This window comes from Amphiura filiformis, chromosome 14 (assembly GCF_039555335.1).
Source record: "Amphiura filiformis chromosome 14, Afil_fr2py, whole genome shotgun sequence".
NCBI lineage: Eukaryota > Metazoa > Echinodermata > Ophiuroidea > Amphilepidida > Amphiuridae > Amphiura > Amphiura filiformis.
The window spans coordinates 52,695,075-52,719,707 of NC_092641.1; the positions used below are offsets into that span (position 1 = coordinate 52,695,075).

Below are 24,633 nucleotides of genomic sequence, written 5' to 3' on the forward strand. Positions count from 1 at the left end.
AAAGAACAAATGTTTGACAGGTGGCTTGGTTCAAAAGAAGTCAAAGATGATTTCTGCCAACTTAAGCAATTAGTTCTTATAGAAGAGTTCAAGAAATGTGTCCACGTTGACATTAAAACCCATTTGGATGAAAGCGCTAGCAAAATTACGACCCTAAACGAGGCGGCGACAATGGCGGACGACTATGGCTTAACTCACAAATTGAATGCGAGTAGATTTAGTCATAACAGAAGTTATTCAAACAGGTTCAGCCATAACCAACTTAGAGCAAATCAGGGTGGTACACAAGAAGGGAGATCTCAGTCTAATCACAGATCCTGGTCTAATTCACAGCATAGTGCTGGTAGTAGAGGGACCCCATGGAGTTCAGGTACCAGACCAACAGGTGGTACTGAATTTAAATCCCAATTAGTTTGCAATTTCTGTAAGAAACCAGGACATACAGTGACCATGTGTCGGAGCTTAAAGCCAAACAAGATGCACAAAAACAGCAGCAAACTGCTAGTAATACTGTAGGATGTGCAGTGTCACTTGAGTCAAAGAAACAAGTCAGTCAAATCAAAAAACAAGAATTCCCACAAAAGTGGAGGTGGACAGACAAGGTGTGTGAAGAATTTGAACCATTTGTGTTAGAGGGAGTAGTATCACTTGGTGATAATGGTAGTCCAAAGCCCATTAAGATAGTGCGAGACACATGTTGTGCACGGTCTATGATTCTGGAAGGAACTTTGCCCTTTAATGAGGATAGTTCAGCTGGTAATGCTTTGATCCAGGGTATTGGGATGGAAATACTTAATGTACCTCTCCACAAAATTAACTTGACATCTGACTTGGTTTCTGGTCCGGTAACCATAGGAGTTAGACACGAATTGCCAGTCAAGGGAGTGTCCATGTTGCTAGGAAATGATCTGGCAGGGGGAAAGGTTTTTCCTGACCCAATAGTTACAGATAAGCCCTGTTTGCAGGAAGATAATAGTGAGGAAAAGGAGATATTTCCTGCATGTGCAGTGACACGGGCAATGAGTAAGAGAGCCTCATTAGAAACAATTGAGGACAACCAAATTGATGACATAGGCTACAGTTTGGAAGACACTTTTGTGTCAAAGTTGAATGAGAAAGAAGATAAACTTCCTTCTCCAGGGGATAAAAAGACCCCTCAAAATGACACAGCCTCTGAGCATGAACAAATTGGGGAAACACTGAGAGACCCATTAAGTCATGACAAGCTAATTCTGGAGCAACAAAATGACCCAGAACTCAAAGAGATCAATCAAAGGGCTTTGACCCTAGAAGAAGCAGAACAAAATTCTGTCTGTTTTTACAAACAAGATGATGTGCTAATGAGAAAATGGCGGCCCCCTGATGCACCTGCCGATGAAGAGTGGAAGGTAGTGCACCAAATTGTGGTACCAAAAGTCTACCACACTGAAGTTATTATCATAGCACATGATAGTCCCATGGCAGGGCATTTGGGTGTTAAGAAAACTCATGAAAGAATTCTGAGACATTTCTGGTGGCCCACTCTCAGAAAAGATGTTTCTGAATATTGCAAAACATGTCACATATGCCAAGTAGTAGGGAAGCCAAATCAGAAAATACCTCCTGCTCCATTAAAGCCAATTCCAGCCTTTGATGAACCATTTAGTAGGGTTATTATTAATTGTGTAGGCCCCCTACCAAAGACTAAGTCAGGTAATCAGTACCTTCTGACAATTATGTGAGCGTCAACACGCTTTCCTGAAGCCATACCATTGAGAAATATTAAAGCAGTGACCATAGTGAAAGCTTTAACCAAGTTCTTCACATTTGTGGGGCTCCCCAAGTCCATACAGTCAGACCAGGGATCAAACTTTACTTCTGGAGTATTTCAGCAGGTCATGTATCAATTAGGTATAGAACAGTATACCTCAAGTGTTTACCATCCAGAATCACAAGGTGCACTAGAAAGGTTCCACCAAACATTGAAAAACATGATCAGGACATATTGTTTGGAATTTCAGAGGGACTGGGATGAGGGAGTACACTTGTTGTTGTTTGCTGCTAGGGAAGCTGTTCAGGAAACTTTAGGATTTAGTCCTTTTGAGTTAGTGTTTGGACACACAGTGCGCGGGCCCTTAAAGTTGTTGAAAGAAAAGTGGCTCAATGAGAAATCGGATATCAATTTGTTGGATTATGTCTCCAATTTTAAGCATAGGCTTAACAGAGCAACTGATATCGCCAAAGTAAACTTGAAACAGGGTCAAGCCAAAATGAAACAGTGGTATGATCAACATGCCAGAGAAAGAGTGTTCAAACCAGGTGACAAAGTTCTAGTATTGTTTCCAATTCCAGGACACCCATTACAAGCCAGATATCATGGCCCATGTGAGGTAGAGTCAAAAGTGGGTGAAGTAGATTATATTATCAAGACTCCTGGTAGACGCAAGAGCAGGCAGTTATGCCACATAAATATGCTCAAAGAGTATGTTGAAAGAAGTGACAGTGGCATTCCAAAACCTGTGTGTAGAGTAAAACATGCTAATGTAGACAAACATGCCGATGTAGACAAAATCGCCAATGTAGACAAGAGTAAAGATGACAATTCTGATGTCGCATTTGACCAGGATAAAGAGCTGGAGCACAAAGAGTATAATGTAAAATTGAACAATTCTGATGTGCTCACTAATTTGGACTCAAAGTGGGGTCATCTTTCTCAAGATCAACAAAGTCAAATTGCAAATTTGATTCACAAATTTGACAATATATTTCCTGATACGCCAAGTAGAACAAATGCTGCATTTCATGATGTAGATGTTGGTGATACAAAACCAATCAAGCAGCATCCTTACAGAGTCAATCCATTGAAAATGGAACATCTCAGAAATGAGATCAATTATATGCTAGACAATGATATCATAGAACCAAGTAGTAGTGAGTGGAATTCACCATGCATTCTTGTTCCCAAGCCTGATGGTTCATACCGATTGGTGGCAGACATGAGAGCTGCAAATGTTCATTCAAAGACAGACTCATACCCAATTCCAAGAATTGATGATTGCATTGACAAAATTGGGAATGCAAAATTTGTTAGCAAATTTGATCTTTTGAAAGGGTACTGGCAGGTTCCACTCACAGACCGTGCCAAAGTGATTTCTGCCTTTTGTACACCATTTGGTCTTTACCAATACAAAGTTATGCCATTTGGGTTGAAAAACGCACCTGCAACATTTCAGAGAATGGTAAATCAAATTGTGGCAGACATAGAGGGATGTGAAGCGTATGTAGATGATTTGATTGTTTACAGTCAAACTTGGGAACAACACATGGAACAACTCCATCAATTGTTTAAGAAGCTGTCTGAAGTACAGTTAACAGTCAATCTGGTAAAAAGTGAGTTTTGCCATGCCACAGTCACATACTTGGGATATGTTGTAGGTCAAGGTCAGGTGAAACCTATCAAAGCCAAAGTTGAAGCAATTGAGCAATACCCCACACCTGTAAACAAGAAGGCACTCATGAGATTTCTAGGAATGGTTGGCTATTATAGAAAGTTCTGTCCAAACTTTTCAGAGATAGCAAGTCCTTTGACTGATTTGTTGAAGAAAGATGCAAAATTCATTTGATCAGAACAGTGTGAAAACGCTTTTCACAAAGTCAAATCTATACTCATGAGTTCACCAGTACTTACTGCACCTGATTTTCAGAAGCAGTTCAAGTTGACTGTTGATGCCAGTGACATAGGCTGTGGAGGTGTTGTGATGTAAGAGGGTGAAGATCAAATTGACCACCCCATTTGTTACTTTTCAAGGAAATTCAACAAGCACCAGAGAAATTACTCCACAATTGAGAAGGAGTGTCTAGCATTGCTATTAGCACTGCTACATTTTGATGTGTATTTGGGTACCACAGTATACCCTGTGCTTGTTTTCACAGATCACAATCCCCCCAACTTCATCAACAGGATGAAGAACAAAAACCAAAGACTGGTGAGGTGGAGTTTGACCTTGCAAGAGTACAATCTGGACATCAAACATATTAAGGGAAAAGACAATGTAATGGCTGATGCCTTGTCCAGAATTGCATAAAAAGTGACAAACAAAAATTCCTTTAAGAAGGAACTTGTGTGACAAGTAGTCACTGTGTATGTTGAGTTAAGCACTCAAAGTTAATATTATGTTGAAGTTGATGTAAAAGAAGAAAACATTTAAGAAAGTTTTCATTACATTCAAACTTTCTTCTTTTAAGGGGGAGGGTGTGATGTGCCCTGAGTAATTTAATTTGATGTTTTATCTTTGTTTACAAAGTTACATGAGTGATGACATTTTAGGGAATTCCCTCTCAAATTGAGCAAAACAAGTTGAATCATATCTAATTTGGAATATTTGGAAACCCCCTTCAGATTGTAAAGAGATGACATCATAAATGGGATTCCCCTCAGGAAGTGATGTAATGGGATTTCCCCGCAGGAAGTGATGTCATGTGAAAGGTTTATGTTATAATTAAGACTTTGGAATTTCCCAGATTGAGCATAATGTGAAGGTAGTAAATGGCCCATACTAGAATGGGGTTTTTCCCATGCTTGATATATAAGAAATGTAAACACAATTATTGACACAGTTAATAGTGTTGATCTGGGCTAGCTAGCTAAAATGCTTACAGTCCAATTCCTTCAAAGAAAGGAAATTGCTAACCAGAATTAATTTATGTAGTCAAAGTACTACTATTTATACCAGTGTTGTCGGAGAAGATCTAGAATACGTCAAAGAACGTTATTCTTCCAAGAAAGGAAATATATTCTTCTGTCGACTTGCTGAAGTCTGGTATTTTGATTCAACGCAACTGTCAAAATAAGTGGGGACAACTGCATCGCAGTCCTGCTTCCTGAAGATATTGTGTGAAAGGTGGAAATAGCACCAAGTTTGGAGAAAGCAGCGCAAGGAGTTAAATTTGGAGAACTGCGCAAGGAGTTTAGCATAGGAGAACGGCGCAAGGAGTTTAGCATAGGAGGACGGCGCAAGGAGTTTAGTATAGGAGAATTGCGCAAGGAGTTGTAAACGTGTTTGGAGAACACCATTTTCGTGTAAGGATTTTATACGCAAGGAGTTATCAATGCAAGTGAACAAAGGACTTCGCTGATTGTCGCAGGACAAGTGAATAGGGATATATTACATCAGTCGTCCAGAACATTACAAGAACTTTATGATCACCAAGAAGAAGAATGCTGGCTAAGTACTAAATAGTTAAAGTGATTATATTTGATTATTGTATATGTGCATTTGTTGTCATATATTGTACCAAACAAAACTTGCTTTCAATTAAAGACTTAGATTTTGTTAGCTTAAACAAACAGTGTATTTGTGTTGTGCATTCGTGTGAGTTCGGGTAAAAGGTGATTTTGGCCTTGAGTCAAGTACGACTCGTAACAATGTCTACGTGGAAAACACTATTTCGACAAAAGTATCAGAGCCATGTTATCGTTATTATAAACACCTCAAATAAAGATACTCCGCAGTTTTGCAAGCCGTCCGACCCCAAATACCTGATCTTGTTATGACAATTTAATTGATAATGTCGTGTGCAGAATCTTGTTAGTTCCAACTTGATTCGAAATTTGCTACCAAACACTCAAAATATTGACAAAGATTGATAACAGTATATGAAAGTTGGTGCATTTTTAAAAGTTGCAAATCTCCTTTACATCATTTTAAATCTCCCTTAAATCTTGTATTAAATTTAGTACATTTATGGGTGCAGTGATTTTCCAGGCCTCTAAATAAGAAAAAAATCCAAGTGTCCTCTGGACCCTTGCCTTTAAAATTTCAAGGGTCCTCACCAATTTTCAATGGTCCGACGCCGGACCCATGCCTTTGAAATTTCAAGAGAGAGAATTAGCTACGGCGATCACGGTATGTCTAGATTGTAGAAAATTGAAAACCCGGGTTGAAAACTTGATGGGAAATTAAAATGAAAGTGTACTCAGGGAGCTGGACCTATTATGTGAACCAGATTTTCCAGTGGAACAACAAAACTAGGATTTTCTGCTCTTTGCTTGGTTCAATTTTTACGGGTCACGCGGACCCATAGCGTAGGAAATTTGCGGGTCCGCGCCTACTTCCACGGGTATTTGACGCAAGGACGCAATTTTCCGACATCTGTCTCATATCCCCGCTTTGGATCACACATTTTGCCTATTGATGCATCACGAAAGGTGTAACATTACATGTATAGTGCATCATGCAGTTATTGTTAACTACATGTATGCACACAACACACGGGTACTCACAATAGGCAATTGAACCCTACTGGTAGCGCTCTGTTGTAGCTATAGTGGATGAGCTAGTTAGCGTCATATATCAAAAAGTATAAAAGCTATGATTTTAGTGCCTGCTCTATGTTTCAATTACTTATTCTTTTCTAAATATCTTAATTTTCAACCCGGTACAAGCTTTAATAACGGGGGAACATACATTTTATGAAAAAGAAATCCTACCATCTATCCAAACTCGTCGTGTTATTCCAGTGCACATTTTGCTTCACCGGGCAGCCATGGTTTGGTCGTATTTGGAAGATTGGTGTCATAAAACCGTAATAGGTACAAATTTAGTACTTTCTGTCAATCAAGTATAGCTTATTTTCTACATGTCAATCTTTAAATAATTAGCATAGTCCTTATAATAACGGTGGTCCGCCTTGATGAGTAAATGACAGCAAACAGCTGCAAACAAGTGAAAACTACCCCAAAACTAGGTCAATGGAGCTCCGCTCGTACATGTCAATAGCGTCATTATCGATTGGATTAGTCGTCCGTAGTGGTCAATTCGGTCGCTCATTGGATTAATATTATCATGAGGTAATAAATTTGCATTGGACAATAGATTACTATATAATGGTTTAGTACTGCATATATCGGTTTAATCTTCAATAAGCGGGTTTATGGCTGGAAAGGTGACGGTGAAATTGCCGTGGACGTAACTGCACTATGGATATATGAACATTTCTTTAAACACACATCTTTACCAATGATTTATCTAAGTTACATAAGAAAATATTACTGCACAACACCCTTATGGGAAGAAATCCCCAATTTTACGACTGTAATAGCGCCATCTCAGATTTCAGAGTTCTCACAATTTTCGAAGGCCAAGTTTACCCTGTTGAGGGTGCTGTAAAGATTGTTCAGAAGTATGCGATAAATAAATTAGGGTGCATCGTGGTTTGCCCGTGGGTATCTGTGACCATGCTGACCCTTTTATATTAAAAAAACAAGCTTTTCCAAAAAGCCTTTTCTCTGGCGCATTACGTAAAATTCATACAAGGATTAGTACTACGTCTGCTTATCCATCTCACGTAATGTTAGCTAAACAATGTCAGTATCATTCTGAACAATAAAGACAAATATTGCCCTGGAACCTGCCTTGTAAATACACTGCGCCAAAAAATCAAGGTACCAGTTATGTTCACCCCTGTATATTATCTTAAAAAAAGACAAATATGTCAAAATGTAAACAAGGAATCAATACCTGTACTCTTTAGCTCTGATTTAAGACATCATATGCTGAAATTGGTTGAGAATTAAAGAAACGGTGATATAAAACCTAAAGAAGAAACGAAATCAAAAGTTTCACTTTTGTGTTTTAATCAATGAAAGCATGACGCCAGTTTTAACGTGCTAATCAGATCAATAGAAGCACGGCGCTAGTTTTCTTGTTCGAGAACGCTTTGTGTCAGGGGCTATTTTAAAGTGCCTCCTTGCAAGTTTGTGCAGTGAGATTAAAATTCCGTGCAGTGAGAATTAAAAATCCGTGCTTAGAATAATTTCTATACCAATAGGGATGCTTTTAATATAGCATCTACCGTAAAGGTTATTTTCAGATAAAATGTCAATGGTTTAGCGCTGACCGCGCTTAACACTTCATTACCCCTTTTCTCGTGTTTCTAGAAAACTCTTAATTTTCACAGGGCCTCATGCATATTATAGACACTAGCGGGACACCCGCGCTTCGCGCGGGTCCCCGCTAGATGAGTAAACAGAAGCGTTCACTCAAACAGGAGGAATTACTGTACAGATAGACCATAGAATTAGAGTCCTGGTTCTCTGGTTTCAATTCTGTGAGGTAGACTCATTGAAAATTCCTCATTCCTTCCGAATCCTTAGAATTTTTATCATCTTGGTAATCTCGTAACCTCATCCCGTTAAACCACAACCCCGTATCCGTAATCCATCCAAAGTAGGCCTACCTTTTTATGTCCTTTTGTTTCTTTCTCCCCTCCCGTACCCTTAGCAATTACGATATTTATGTCTTCGTAGGCCTAATCCCGTTATCCCATATCCCGTACACACCATAAGCTCGAGCGCATGGCTATGCGAACGCCGCACCCGTGCGTGCAAGTCAAGTGGCGCGCGTCGTGTACGGCGACGCGCTAACGGCGCGGTTTATGCTAGACATGTGGACGCGTTGGATGGCATAGGCCGTAAACAAACAACCACTTAATAAATTTGCCCGAAAAACCCAATTTTTACTAATTTTGAGGCCAATACTTGACCGTTTTCAATCAAATAAACTTTAAACACATTGTGGTATATTCTTCTATTACCCGTGTGAATTTGGCGATATTTGGATCGAAACTGACAGAGCTTTTGACCGCACAATTTTTCTGAGTTTGAGTACCACAGCTACCCCACCAAAAGCAAAAAAACCCAAAATACTTAAGCAGTAGAGCCATTTAGACCATGGTGAATAAACTAAACAATTTTTAAAGAAAATAGTGAGCGAGAGAGAAAAACAGCCTAATGCCTTGAACCAAGGCTTAAAGTAGGTTACCTGAAGTTTATTTTCAGGATCTAAATCTTTTGTGCACAAATCCATGTATTCTTCCGCGATGTGACTATATGCGATGATGCGTGCATGGTTTGGAAACAAAATAGTGGGGATTATGTTGTCAGTAATAAACACCTCAACAGAAGAAAGTTCTTACTGTTTGAGTGGTCATAAAATAAAATTATTTTTAACACAATAAAGTAAACCAAATTATGATCAAATGCAATTGGTTACGCTTGCCAAAAAAGAAGTAAATATCGTATAATATGATCAACTTAGAAATCTCTAAGGCGTTACTAAAAGACTTTAAGGTAACTGAGTTAAATGAGTTACTAAAATGCCTGATTTTTAAAAATCTCCAAAACTGGAGGGGAACCTCCCCCCACCCATCCCCGCAAGCTCATAACAGCTGGTTGATCATCGAGACTTTACATTCACCAACGTGCAGTGACTTTTTTCTCCTAAAATAGCCCCTGCTTTGTGTACAAATCAATTTGTCATGCAATGGAGCAAACTGCAACTTTTGAATTTGCATCGATTGCGATCGTTGTGTCTTTATTTCTTGAACGTTTTCAACGAATAAGGTCTTAAATTCGAGCTAAAAGATGCAGCTATTGGCTGCTGGTTGCAATGATTATATATCCGTCTTTGTTTAGCATAACCGGTGCCTTAATGCTTTTGCTTACTGTATTATATTAAATGTGTCATTCAAATTCTTGAGTTTCCCAAGGGTGAAAGATTCACACCCGTACAAAGCTCCTTTAGTACTAGCAAACAGTTGCGTAGCCACATGTGACAAAGGAGAATCTTCCACCCCTTACCCTACATGAGCTTTTAGATATTGTGCCCATTTTTGTCCACACACACCCCAAAGAGCGAAAAAGTACTAATCAGCAAATAACTTCAACTGACAAAACCATGAAGCCCGAAACTTATCCACTCTGCTACGGTAGCAGTGTGGTAGCAGTGCTACCACACCAAACATTTCTGGAGGTGAAGTTGTCTCCGGCTGACACTGAGGCGTCAGGTATAATTTTTTTAAATATAGAGGCCCTGCATGAAATTATCGATTGCCTCCAAACAAAGGATTTGCACCGGTGTCCTTCACCGCAGTTATGGCGGAGTGCAGTCCATTCAATCAAATGTTGTCATCAACCTATTTGATCGTAGTGCAGGGTTATGTGTGTGGGACGAACTGTCACGGTAGATTGCAATCACGCTTTTGTTGAATGCATTTGAGTAGTCCGCCATATTCACGGGATGATACGTCACACAGTGTCATCGACCCTATATCTTCATGGTAGAAATCGCCATGGTAGGTTGAATCCACAGCCACGATTGGCCATTTGTCATTTGGTTCAGACCTTTGAAGCTCTTTGAGACGAATAATTAGTCGAGGGACATAACTAAGGCTACTCACAATAGCCGGGTATTGATCTTGGTTGTGCGTGAATAAGCTTGTATACCCCATTGAGGTCAATGGTCATCGGCTTTTATACTGCCTAGTAGTGAGTGCAGCTGTACTACACGCTGTAGCCATACTGGACCAACGCAATATAAAATTAGATTTTGGTTAGATTTTGAGTTCAAAGCGCACGGCCAATTTTCAAAGCGCATTCTAGCGACTATCATATCTGTTCAACACGTATTTTCAAGTGTATGAATCCAAATCTGGTTTCTTGAGAAAAAATCATGGCGGGAGATATTCATCATTTTCTAACCCGGTATACGAAGATTTTCGTCTGATATCAAAATCGTGCATAGCAATTCACGTGTATCGATCCCGTGTATTCATTTTAGTGTCCCTTCTGCACCAAATAATTATTAGCCAGGCGGTGTCGGTGTGCGTCACATGCAAGGCCTCTATACCATTTTGTATGAAAATATATCAGATTAGTCAAAAACGTGTTGTCAAATTATTCTTGACATTTTAGTCAACAATATATATTATTTATATCAGGCTTTTTTTACAACGACATAGCCATATGCTCGCTTGACTGAGATATTTTTCACGACAAAGAATTCGCAAAAAAATCTTGAGAATAACCATGATGAATAACTTTATTATTATATTTGTGAAATTTTCTTTTTTAACAATAATAACACTTGTATACTACTCTACTACCAGTGGACTTCGGTTGTATATATAAATGCGCATATATAAATGCGCACGTGACATCTACAAGTCGCCATACCGTATTAAACGATATAAGGTACCCGGATGTACATAAACTCCCCGTGCAAAAGTATAGGGGAAAATGACAGGTCGCAAGGAAAATTGCTTTTGCAAAATAGTGGCTTTGATTGCAAAGGGTAAAATAACTTGACCCGAAAGATAAACTCTTTATTAACGTTTTCCATCACGAAAAAAAAAATAACTACGGAAAAGCTAGATATAGCTGATTTACAAACTTATATTTCATAATTTCCGTGCTAAATGGGCGTGCCAATTGGCCATATCTATGACGTAGTGCTGGTTTCATACTATCATGCTGCTTGCCGCCGAGCGGCGTGACACACGCGCATTGTAGACAAACAGACACAATCAAGACTTGTGAATGGCTGATAAGTCATGCCTCTTGTCGCAACGGCATGAAAGTATGAAAGGGGACATGATTCACATGATTGGCTTTAAGGTCAGAACTGTGCAGGCGGCGGATGACATGATCGAGCCGGCAACTTGTGAAACCGCCCGGCCGTATGGCATTTTCCAATATAGTCGGTTAATTTTGTGGGGTTCATTATCGAACCCCAACGGTTTTAGCTTGTATTTATATTATTTATCAACATAGGCCTATTTGTTTGTGATATTTCAAGCGTTTTAAAATTTCAAAATAATCCCATTCAATTACACGGTTGACGATGAAAATTTACTGAATTTAGAGAATGCAATGCGGCCACCACCTGGAACTATGGTCGCAATTTCAGTGATTGACAGTGAGGTAACACGAACATGGCACTGGCCATCTGGTCACGTGCGCATTTATATATGCGCATTTATATATACAACCGAAGTCCACTGACTACTATAAATTATTTTTCGAAACTAACGGCGTTATTATCGCGTCACATGTTGACATTAAAAGGCAATAGAAAAATTCGGAAGACTAGATTTGGAATTTCCCAATATAATTTTTAAACACACAAAAAAAAAGCAACATGATTATTAAGCATTAAACAGGAAAATTCCCGTATTTGCGATATTTTCTAATTTTATTCACAATAGACTAGTATTGAACTTCTATTATGCGTTATTGAATTGAGAGAATGGGTTCACTGACTCTTGGTTTTCGATGCTCACACATACTGGTGTAACAGGGACCTACTATGGCGGACAACGAGCATTTATCCGTATCGGTAAGTGATTTTATGTTATACAAGTGCTGTATAGAAATAATATAAAATTTAGTGGACAAGTTACTTTTACATGTGTATAAATTATTCCGAATGTGAATTAAAACTAGAGCGGTTACCGCACCGTAGCGGAGCCATGTGACTTCGGCAAAATATTGTGGTATATGTCATCCGGGGTCATTTTGAGATATAGACCCAAATAGGAATAGAAATGTGGTCTTATGAGGAGCACAGTGTCGACGTCCTATACGATAAATATAAATTTAATACTCCATTGGTGAGCGACGGGCGAGTGGTATTTCACCGAACGCAAGAAAAGGAGTTCTATCTGATTGGCTAGCAATCGATCGCTTAGGTCGCTTAGTAGTCAACTACAAACTCAAAACTGAGCAATGTATTCAATTCGATTGAAATCGATATTCTATTATTGACGTAGATAAAGAGAGTGATAGTGTGTCAATAATGTACATTGTATTGCACCTTGATTTTACATGCATTCCTTTATATAATTATTTTCTCAAAGAGTTGAATATGATCACAATTTTTACTCAGGATTTCAAATTGCAGTTAAACATATCCACAGCAAAATACCGGTCCTCACTAATTAGTGTATTTAATTTCCAGTTAGTGTATTTAAGATAAAACCTGTGATTTACCTGACAAATACAATTTTCTTGCAATAGAAATATCATATGGGATACTGATATGGTAGGCCGCAACCGCCACAACGTGGAGCTGCTACGCGTAGCTGACTTTTTGCTCCGTGGAGCCAAATTGACCAATCATGATCATGTTAGAGTTTTTCATTACTCGGAGGTAAAACTGACCAATCAAGTACGACTTACTCATTACGTGAAGCGAATTTATTCATTAAGAATTTGCCAGACGAGCGTCACGTAGTTGCAAGATATCCTCGGTCACGAAAGTTATGATTCAAAAAGTAGTTTATGAAAAGTACGAACCGACTTATTGTTAAGATGGACATGCACTCATAAGAAACTCATACAGTATTGTACATAACTATATAGCTAGCAGAGTGGTGGTAAACCATGCACACAGTTCTGCGATCTGCAGTGTATCGCCGGGAGCTAATTTGTATAACTTGCGCGGTGTGGCCTGCGGAATTCGACCTTCAGCAAACTGCAAACCAGTTCGGATTTACTTTATAAACTAGTAGTAGGCCATGCATACTGTAGTTACTGTCCGTTTTCCTATACACAATACTCAGTGCGCTCACCATTGACGCGTGACCTCTACAAATAGTGTATGTTAGAAGTATAGGCCATTGCCTAGTTGACGTCACTGTGTAAAAAATAACCGGCCAATATTTAAAGTATTCTCTGAAATTCTAGAAAATATAGTTTTGTAACATGTCCTAAATTTTTAGCTAATTTAGGTGTTTGGAAATATTGGTACTTTTGTGTTTTAGGAAGGATATGTAAACGACAGATAACACTAAAAAATATGAAGAAATTATTTCTAAACCGTGTTAAGTCATTAAGCTTCTCATTTTCAAGAACGCTGGTTAACAATAAGCAGACTATTGTCTCATTTCGTAAACAAAAGCCCACAATATTGTTACCTTGCGTTCGCTTTATAATCGTTCACCCAACTGAAACTATAATGCCAGCTCATTGCTCAGTGCACAGGTAAAACAGACACAAGTGCAGTTTATATTTAACCAGAGAAGATCTGATGTAACATAGTTGAGCTGTTTTCATTGAGTGTTATCTTGGTTTAATAGCTTTTAATGGGGTTTAAGTCCTTCAAAGATCGTGGTGAATTCTATTGTAGACATGACTGCATCATGATTATTTTAAAGTCAACAACATTCAACAATATGATCACCGTGATAGTATGACAGTATCAGTACCGTGGGTGTCAGTGATCCTGGCCTGACACAGTAGACAAACAAACAAACAAACACGCCACACACATGACACATGCATGCAAGGTAACATTGACTATACACTAATAAAACAATGGTATTGATCCTGTACAACTGGTCGTGGTTTATTTACAATCGATTCATTTAAAATCCCCATAGTAAACATTAATTTTGGCAAGAGTTTTCTCTCTCTGGAACGAGGATGCATCCACTGGCTCCGCGTAATGAAAAGATCTAACATGATTGGTCAATTTAGCTCCGCGAAGCGAAAAGTAAGCTACGCGTAGCAGCTCCACGTTGTGGCGGTTACGGCCAGCCATATACTGATCATGCGAAAATCGTAAAACATAGAATAGAAACAGTGTGGCAGGCTCTCAAAATCTCAAATTGTATGCTTAGCCTGAGTCGTTCGGCCTATCTCGAACAAAATCACCATGCGTAGCTGTTGAAAAACGTGAGGATTCATCGTACTATCACGGCAATTTTTGACACGAAGATAGGGACGATGACGGTGTGAGGAGTAGCACGACGGAGGGGAAATTATTTCTATCATATCCTGCACTTTGTTTTTCTTTTTCATTTGGCATGACACTCCTTAAGGAATCTTTGACAGCAAGAACGTATAACACGATACCAATATCAATTAAATAAAACAGAAAATTATATTTTTTTGATGTATAGTGTTAATTTCCATCCACTCCACAGACTCCCCTGTCTAAAATTTTTGGCCGCCACCTACTAATTTTGTGGTCGATTCGATTCTTTTAAAAGGTATCAAAATGCTCAGAAGATCATGCTGCATTTACATTGGTTCCCCTGTTAAACTAACCACTATTATAAACATTTATCAAATAATATTCTATACATCTAAGGTTGATATTTATTTCCTCCACAGGCTGGGTATAAAGCAACAGCGTCATCTCGTCCTGAAGCACCAAAACTACAAGTATCGGATCTGGAATTTCACAAACAGCTTGAAGGGAAGTTACGGCATCGTGTATAAAGTAACATTTAAGACACCATACTACGATATAAACGAAGCAGCAGCAAAGTGTATTGCAGAAGTTGACATGAAAGAAGAGGCTAAGCTAATGAAGAATATCGATCATCCAAACATCGTCAAGCTTTACGACGTCTTGGATGATCGATTGGCTTCAAAGATCTTGTTACTTGAATACGCGCCAAATGGTACAGTCCGCGACTATCTTATGCAACACCAAGGATCTCAAACCCCCATCAAATTGTTGAAGAAATGGGCAAGAGAGTCTGCCCTAGCTCTACAATATCTTCATCAAAAACGGCTCCTGCATAGAGATGTGAAAGCTTCCAACGCCCTTCTGTTTGAAAGTAATGTATTAAAGCTATCGGACTTTGGACTAGCTAGAGAGATGACCGACTCAGAGACTACTTCTTCCGCCAAAGGCACGTGGCGTTACATGGCGCCTGAAATCCACACAAATGATCACTTCTCCTTCAAGAGTGATATCTATGCGTATGGAATGCTGGTACGGGAGATTGGCACGGGAAAACCTCCATTTGAAGATCTAGAATTGTCAGCACATGTGGTTTATAAAGTAGCCACAGTACACGCCACGCCAACTATTCCACAGGAATTCCCCGACGCATTGGGAGATCTAATATTTCGATGCTGGAACGCAAACCCAAAATATCGCCCAAGTCTAGAGGAAGCACTGGATGTGATCGATGGTAAGGAAATTATTATTGTTCCAGCTAAATATGTACGTACTGTGTTATGAAAATCGCGTACGCGTTCGACTAATATTTCCATCGTGATAATAAAACGACGGTTCCATCGTTTTATTTAAAATATCGGATTTTGACAAAACTAAACTGGCCTCAAAAAGAAACTTATAATTTTTCACAAGGTCATATCTTAAAATCCTCTCCATAAAAAATGAACAAAAATTGCACACAGGATTACTTCAATACTCTACCCTAAACGCATGTCAGTAACCAAGCAGTTGTCCAACTGACACAACAACAAAATGCACTGACATGGAACACCTTCCTGGACCAAAATTCACATCCCAACAGATTTCTTTGGCTGGGTTTCAATTATTCGCCTGTACTTGAACAAAAATTACACACAGGATAACTTCAATACTCAATACTCTACTCTAAACACATGTCAGTAACCAAGCAGTGTCCCAACTGACACGACAATAAAATACACTGACACGGAACAGCTTCCGGGACCACATTCACAGGCGAATAATTGGAACCCAACAAAAGAAATCTGTTGCGCTGTAAATTTTGGTCCAGGAAGGTGTTCCATGTCAGTGCAATTTGCTGTTGTGTCAGTTGGACAACTGCTTAGTTACTGACATGTGCTTAAAGTAGAGTATTGAAGTAATCCTGTGTGCAATTTTTGTTCATTTTTATGGAGAGGATTTTAAGATATGACCTTGTGAAAAATTATAAGTTTCTTTTTGAGGCCAGTTTACATGAGAAGACTTGACTTTTGCACGGAAAGTTAGTTTTATAAAGTACATTATAATCGTGTAAAAACAGAATTTTGAAAAATATTGAGGGCGTCGTCCTCAGCTTGTTACAATAAGGCTGTAACCTACTTTGGGTAAACTTGCATATTAATTTAGCCAGTTGATATTTGCGATTTGACGGTCTTTACATTGTTTTAAAATATAATTACATTATATCATACGTTTATAGGCAAACGCATAATTCTCAATATTTTGATACTTTAGGTTTAGCTGATGCAATGGCATACCAAAGTGAGACTGCATCGGAGTCAACAAGCTCAGACAACAGCAACAAATGGCGTCTCATCAAGGAATTCGGTAAGAAAGGGGAGACAGATGGTGAGTTTCGGAAAAATTGTTGTATCGCAGTATGCAACAATTCTGATGTGGTAGTCACCGACTTTCCCAAATGGCAAAAAGACAAGCACCCACCACGACGCGCATACGTATTCACCCATGACGGTAAGTTCAAGTGCACACTCCACCCACCAGATGACAAACCGGAGGCAAGGATGATATCTCCTCGTGACGTAGCTGTTACGTCACATGGCCAAATCGCAATAGTTGATACAGAGTCTCAATACGTGAAACTTTTCAATGAGAAAGGTACGTATCTGCGTATGTTTTCTGTAGGAACAGATGAGAGTCAATCCATTGAGGTACAACCATGGTCCATATCAGTTGCTTCCAATGGTGATATATTGGTGGGTTGTAGGATCAGGAAGGTGATCACCATACATGATGGTGATGATGAAAAGTTGATCAACACTGTCAATCTCAACATCCAGCCACATTTCATGGCAACCAATAACAAGCAGTACATCTTTGTGAGTGATTGGGAAGTCAAGAAAGTTCACGCAGTAAACTATGCAGGTGATGTCATCTTCTCATTGGAAAGTTTCACTGTTGATGGGAAACCAGGTAAGCCAGCAGGTCTTACTTGTGATGAGGAAAATCACGTATACATCGCTGTAAGTCAATATGATCCAGCAAACAATCATAACATTACTAATACTGGGCATATTCACCAGTATTCACAATGGGGTCGGTTCATGCGATGCATCATCACAAATACGTACTTTCCTCGTGGAATCACCTGGCACAATGATATAATTCATGTGGCTAATTTTACCGGTGTATCAATGTATAGCAAAGGGTAAACGCGGCAATATTGATTTACGTGTATTTATATTTAAATGAGCGACACTTAGCATGAAAATGCAGATACATGAGTTCATAGTGTGATGTGCCCTGAGTAATTTGATTTAATTTAATTATTTAACTTTGTTTACAAGCTGAAAGTATTTCATGAGATGGGAAACCCCCTTGTACGTGCAAGACAATGGTGTGGAAAGTCATTTTGGTATTCCCCAAATTATTGTAAACAAAGTCAGATCTATGTTTGGAACTTGGAAATCCCCAGTTCAGTATATTGCACCATAGTCAGAACCCCCCCCCCCCAGGAAGTGATGTAATGTGAAAGGTGAATGTGTATAATTAATATTGAGAAATCACAAGATTGCAGCAATGTTGTGAAAATGTGATTGAAGTAATGGTTTATTAATAGATGATGGTTTTTTGCATGAGTACTGATATAAAAAGCTGGAGGCTTTTGTTGGGACTTTACAGAATGCCGTGGGAGATTGAGAATCTCCACATGTGTGTGATGGTCTTCGTGCTTCAAAAAAGAAGTACATTTTAACCAGTTTATATAGCCAATAATTGAGCTAATTTTAATACAGCAACGAAGAAGACAGCGAGCACACAAAAGTGCTCTTCCTCATCAAAGGATTACAAGTTCTTCTGTCAAATTGCTGGAGTTTGCTGGGTTTGTGAAGGCCACGCATCTGTCAAAAAAACAGCGGAGCTGTGTTAAAGAAACCTGTTCCCTGGGAAAAGAGTGATTGGTGAAAGAAACACCATTTTTGGAGAAAGCAGCGCAAGGAGATATATTTGTGGAGATAGCAGCGCAAAGGAGATTGGAGGAAGCATCATCATTTTCGTATGAGGATTTTATACGCAAGGATTTATAAATGCAAGTGTACTATGGACTTCGCTGATTTTCGCAGGACAAGTGAATAAGGATATATTACATCAGTCGTCCAGAACATTGCAAGAACTCTAGAATCACCAACAAGAAGTCCGCTGGTTAAGTACCGATAGAGTAAAACTGATTGTGTGATTTTAGTGTATATTGTTGTTATATGTACCAAGCATACTTTGTTTTCAATTAAAGACTTAGATTATGTTAGCTTAATCAAACAGTGTATTTGTGTTGTGCATTCGTGTGAGTTCGGGTAAAAGGTGATTTTGGCCTTGAGTCAAGTACGACTCGTAACAATAGATAGTTCACTATCTATGCTAAGAATGTTGAGTAATTTACGAATATTTCTAAGAGGTCGAGGGTTGAGAACCAGAACGCCTCAACTCACAATCACACGATCCCATAAAATAAGCATAATTCACCAGGGCACTTTAGAAGAGACAGTCTATTAATTATGACAAAATTCAATAGAAAATAAAAGACATTGCGGTCGATTTTTGAAGCCCAAAGCAAATAGCCAACTTTACGCTAATTTTATAAGAGCAGTTCATAGTGAGTTAAGGCTTTCTGGTTCTGAAACCCTCGAGGTATTGCAGTCTGTTTTGCTTCATGTATTTCCCCACCCATTCATTTTATGGATTGAAACACAGTTTCCGTGAACGCGGTTTAATGCACATTTACTTTAAGTTAATATGTGACCATCCAGCACAACTGAGCCCTGAAGTCGCCAATCATTATTTTTGAGATATTCAACCAAAATATTCTGTTCGAAATTAGCTTCAAAATGATGTATATCATGTCTTATAGTACTATGGAGCATATCTCAATAGTGGCACTGGAGACATCCGGGCTCAGTTGTGGTGGATGGTCACATATTATTAAATTATTCTGTTGCAACGTAAATCCTTTGTCATGTGTGTAGTGGCCAATTCAATATCGCCTGCAAGACGCAAACATTATTATACTGACACAATTTTTGATTTGTTTGCTAGTTTGTTGTTCCTGTTTTTGCGGTCTTAATTGGTGCAGTATTGAGGTGAAATCAATTTGTTATTTTGCACAATATACAGTGTCGTGATTGAGTGAGCATGAAATGCAGAATAATAACCCGAGGATACTCTTGCAAGCCACAAAACCAGGAACTTGCTTAAAAATTAATCATTTTGATACCACTAGAAAGAGAATACTTTCAGCAATTTAACATCAAAATTATATGGAAATAAATAATTCCAATTATTTTTAAACCATGAGTCATGAGCAGGATCGGAAATCCACTATGAAAGAAAATGTCATGAACGTGCTGAATATCTTCATTCCTTTCCTGGATTTGAATTTAGATTCGCCCACATGTACAGTGGCGTATCTAGGGGTTGTGGCCAAGGATACATAATGCCCCCTTCTTGAAACAATTGCGAAAATCTGCACAATACCACTCACTTGGTTAAAATAATGTTCAGTAAATTTCGGTCTTAAATTGATCTTTTAAATGAGTATTTGTGCTGAAATGCTCGCGAAGCTCGCAAAATTGTGACTTTCATCGCTTGGAGGGGGCGCTGAATCGCTGAATTGGTCAATGTCAGGGTCCCCTCAAGGTGGCACCCAGGGCATGTGCCTCCCTCTGCAAATCCCTCCTCGTTTCAGCTCGCCTCTAATCCAAGGTTTCCGATGCACCCTCACAAGCTGAATGTAGCTCTTGCAACAAACTATGCAAGGCCTGTACTTTTGTGACCCACACTTCCTACTTCACCAACAATATCACTCACCGGACTTTCGAAATTATCCAGGATATCAATTAACTGCAAATCATTTTGTACTTTACTATGTGTTATCATTTTGTAGATTGATATGAGCATAATGAGTGTACATGTTATTTGAAGAAATAATTCATGTTGTATTGAAATGGAAAAATGAATGTATTGTTTAATACCAATGCCCAATTTGATCTTTTATAATTTAAATAAGTATGCAGGTTGGGGGTTCAGTAAATTTGCAATGATTTACATGACTAATTACCCTGTAGTAGTACAAAATTGCTCAAAATATTAGAAATTGGTATCACGACAGGGTCAAAAGACCTTTTGTGTTCGTGTGTTGTTGTAGCTATTCGCCGTCGAAGTGACGTAGTCATGGTAGTTAATCGGATTAACTACCATAGCTATAAATGAATACAATTTCGACTGTATCGCCCTGCACTACAACGTTCACGCGGTACCATAGATGTCAAAGAAAGGTTTATTACTCGCACCTGTAAGATTAGTATCTTTGAAAAGAGCGGTATTGTATTCAATCTATGTTTGCTGACAGGTGATTAGTGCAATCTGCTTGTAGTGAAGGGCGATCTATTCAAAAATTATATTCATCTATTGCTATGGTAGTTAATCCGATTATGACGTCACTTCGACAGCGAATAGTGATGCGTACCTGCTTGGACGAACCAAAATCTCAAAATGGCCAAAAAGTGAGTTAAGGGTTTCTGGTTCTGAACCCTCGAAACAACTAATCCTCACCATTACCAATGAGATGCACGGTATACTGTTTGAACCAGTCATCCCTTAGAACGAGTCATTTTATTAGAAGAAATGTTAGCCTCATGTATATAAAGTAACACAGATTGACGAAAGTACTTCTTAAATGCTTATCAGTTTTAACATCATGTGTTATTCATATGTAGATGAAATGTAAATGTCATTATATTTTTAAATATAATCAGCAAAATATATACAAAATAATAATATTATCTGAAAAAAGTATTATTATTATGTATATATTGTTCTGATGTGTAGTAGCTATAGCGATGAGCATTTGATCATTCACCAATAAACTCTATCAGTTTTAACATGATATATGTTATTCATATCTCGATGAAATGTTATTGTAATAACGAAGGATAAATAAATCACAAATCAGAACTCTGCAAAGTCGACTTTCTTAAATACCTCTTTATTAACTTCGACTTACCCCCCCTCCCCAAATGAGGGTATGTAACAGGTAGGTCAAACTATATTTTTTCTGATTCCTTGCAATGAGAGAAAAACATACGATGTGCTTGTTAACCAAATGTGACCACTGTGTTGACCTTTAACCTTGAATATAGCCAACGTGCCGGGAATTATTTTTGGTATATCTTGAATGTGTCATAGGACCATAAAAGGAAGCTTAAAAGTTGGTTTGGTAGAATCCTGGCGGGGAGGGGGGGGGGGGGTCATCATTAAATTCCCGTAGATACCGGACTATCATGGCTTGGTAAATCAATTCAATTCAATTCAATTCAATTCAATTCAATTCAATTCAATTCAATTCAATTCAATTCAATTCAATTCAATTAGTACTGTGTGACAATCTGATATGACACTCTATTCTGGGCTGACCTCATGCGAGAGTGTATAAAAGTACTATAGTTAGTACTGCATAATTCATATGGTAATGTTGACTAATCACTGATATTATCATTTTGAACGATAAAAGAAAAATGCTGCCCTGGAACTGTTCATGAAGGTAGTAGAGAAGGAGTGAGCTCGCGTTAAGCTCATTACGTGAATCCTATTGTATACACAATAGAGACAGATATACCTTTGATCTAATGATCATCGCCGATAATTTCTGGAATGACTCCGTCTCATGGGGGATTCATATTTAGTAACAAGTAAATCACGTATGCGCAAAACATGTATTATGGATGCGCATACATTTACTTAGCTGTTGAACTTGAATATTCATATTTCATTTAATATATGATGTTTTTTACGATTAATATGTTGAAACATGTTGTTCCAGAATGTTTCTAAACAGTTTATTATGGAATAGTGCAGTTCACACACATTTTAAGGACGGGTAAAATTGTTTTAACCACTGTTTTAAAAATACGAAGATCTTATTAATATAAATTGCGCATTGATGAGTTGAATTATACTCCCATCAAACGAGATGTATCTCAGTGTTGCCCGGTACTGCCCGGGTTGGTCCGATTTTATTTGTTTACCCAAAACTTTAACAATTGTTCCTCCCCCGAGGTTTCAAAATAAACCGCGTCCTGAGCCCTCTTTTAAACTAGCCAATAAAAGAGATGTAAAGCATAATGTGCATCATTTTCATCAAGTTAGAATGACTTATGCTGTTTCATCATATTTATAGCGCACACAAGTGTGCGACCATGCATGTATACAACACAAAAGATTATAAGTGATAATCGTGTTACATAATCAAAACGTTGATCTGGAAACCTCAAAGGGCGGCAATTATGATTGTACAATAGAATGTGTGCGAGCTTTCTCCTTCTCTACTACCTCCATGAACTGTTCATGTATTCACCATCACAATGCGAAATTCACGTTACTCAAATCATCTGGAATTTACTTATTACGAATAGTGACCGCATTGTGCACCTGCTGCTACTGGTTTACACCATAATTTATAATTCAAGCTTAGTAGGATTCCAAGGAAAACACACATTACTTTTGCCTTTAAAAACGATTCATTAACATTATTTAAAACTTTTCCTTAAGACTCACAAGCCCCAGCCCACACCCAGTTCCACATACCACACCTATACCGTTACACACCAACCCCATCCCCCTCACCATCCCCGCACCTTCATTGTCCCACAACTACAACACAGGTTATTTTATTCAAGTTAGAGGTGTTATAATTATAGTTTCCATTTTAAAACCTTCTCCTCAAAGGCTTCTCTGTATTATTATCTTTGCGACGTTTGTTATAGTAAATGTATTCTGATTAAATTCCATTAAGTTCAACAAAATCTGTGCAGGTTTCAAATTTGACCGCTCAGTATACTTTAACCTAAAATTGTCGACATTTTTACACCTATGCGAATCTGATTTAGTACATGCAAAAGTTGCGTACCAAAGGGGAATCTGTTCGCTCTTTCCCTCCTGCCCCACTGGGGCTGCAGCCTTGGCCTTGGTATCCTTGAGGCATTTTGCCCTTGTTTTGTCAACTCCTAAGCAAATATTATGTATCCAGAACGTTCTTTACTCTGATACCAGACAAAAACAATTGAGGTGAAGTTATCTCCTGCTGGAAGCAACCACACTGCGGTTATTGATAGTATAATGTAAAAGAAGACCATTTTGGTTAGAATAGATTCTTTGTTGTTACGTATTAATTTTTATTAACACTAATGTTAGCATATCTCAGGAATATCAATATCAGCGATTGGTTTGCTTAAATTTTTATAATTATATGACGACTATAATAATAATAATAATAATAATAATAATAATGATAATAATAATAATAATAATAATAATAATAATAATAATAATAATAATAATAATAATAATAATAATAATAATAATAATAGTAATAATAATAATAATAATAATAATAATAATAATAATAATAATAATAATAATAATAATAATAATAATAATAATAATAATAATAACACCTAGTAGTAGTACTACTAATAATAAGGGTATGATAATAGTGATAATAATAAATTATTTTTTCGAAACTTTGATCGCCGGCGTCACATGTATTATATAAATATTACAAATTTCTGTTGCGTCGAAGGTATGCAATAGGAAAATTCTTACTACTTTTGGGATTTTTCCGATATAATTTTAAACAAAAATGCAACTTGTGTGTTAGCATTGTAAAGATGACAAGTATTGAACTAGTTTTGAGTTTTATTGATCGAGTGAATGGGTTCAATGATTTTGAGTGTTCAATGCTCATACATTACTGGCATAGGCATACAGGTAAAGGGAACTAATATGGCGGACAACGAGGGCTTATCCTTATTGGTAAGTAATTTTATACTGGTATATGTTTTTAAAGTGGGGTTAAAAATGAATACATGTTTTATAAACTAGATTGCGTTGATACGTGGACGTAGTTGTCAGGTTGTGTATGGACTGAATTTAAGCTAATCTGAATGTGCCTTAAAAATGTAATTATTGAAAAGATTGTATAAATTGAACATAATGCTTAGCAGTAATATGATCATGGCTGTCGAGAAACCGTGTTTTTTAAAGTCTCTCGACATTATCTCAGAAAGGCCATCTACATAGGAAGAAGAATCCTTTG

At 38.0% G+C, this 24,633-nt stretch overlaps 1 protein-coding gene across 1 annotated transcript in view; it reads left to right on the forward strand.

Moving 5' to 3' along the window:
* LOC140170501 (uncharacterized) overlaps positions 1-17,893 on the forward strand; it is a 38,711-nt gene extending 20,818 nt beyond the window's left edge. The window contains exons 6-7 of the mRNA XM_072193858.1: positions 14,936-15,747; positions 16,767-17,893. Coding sequence (XP_072049959.1) covers positions 14,936-15,747; positions 16,767-17,701 — 1,747 coding nt within the window. The 3' untranslated portion in view covers positions 17,702-17,893. The remainder of the gene's footprint in view (positions 1-14,935; positions 15,748-16,766) is intronic.
* The last annotated feature ends 6,740 nt before the right edge of the window (positions 17,894-24,633 follow it).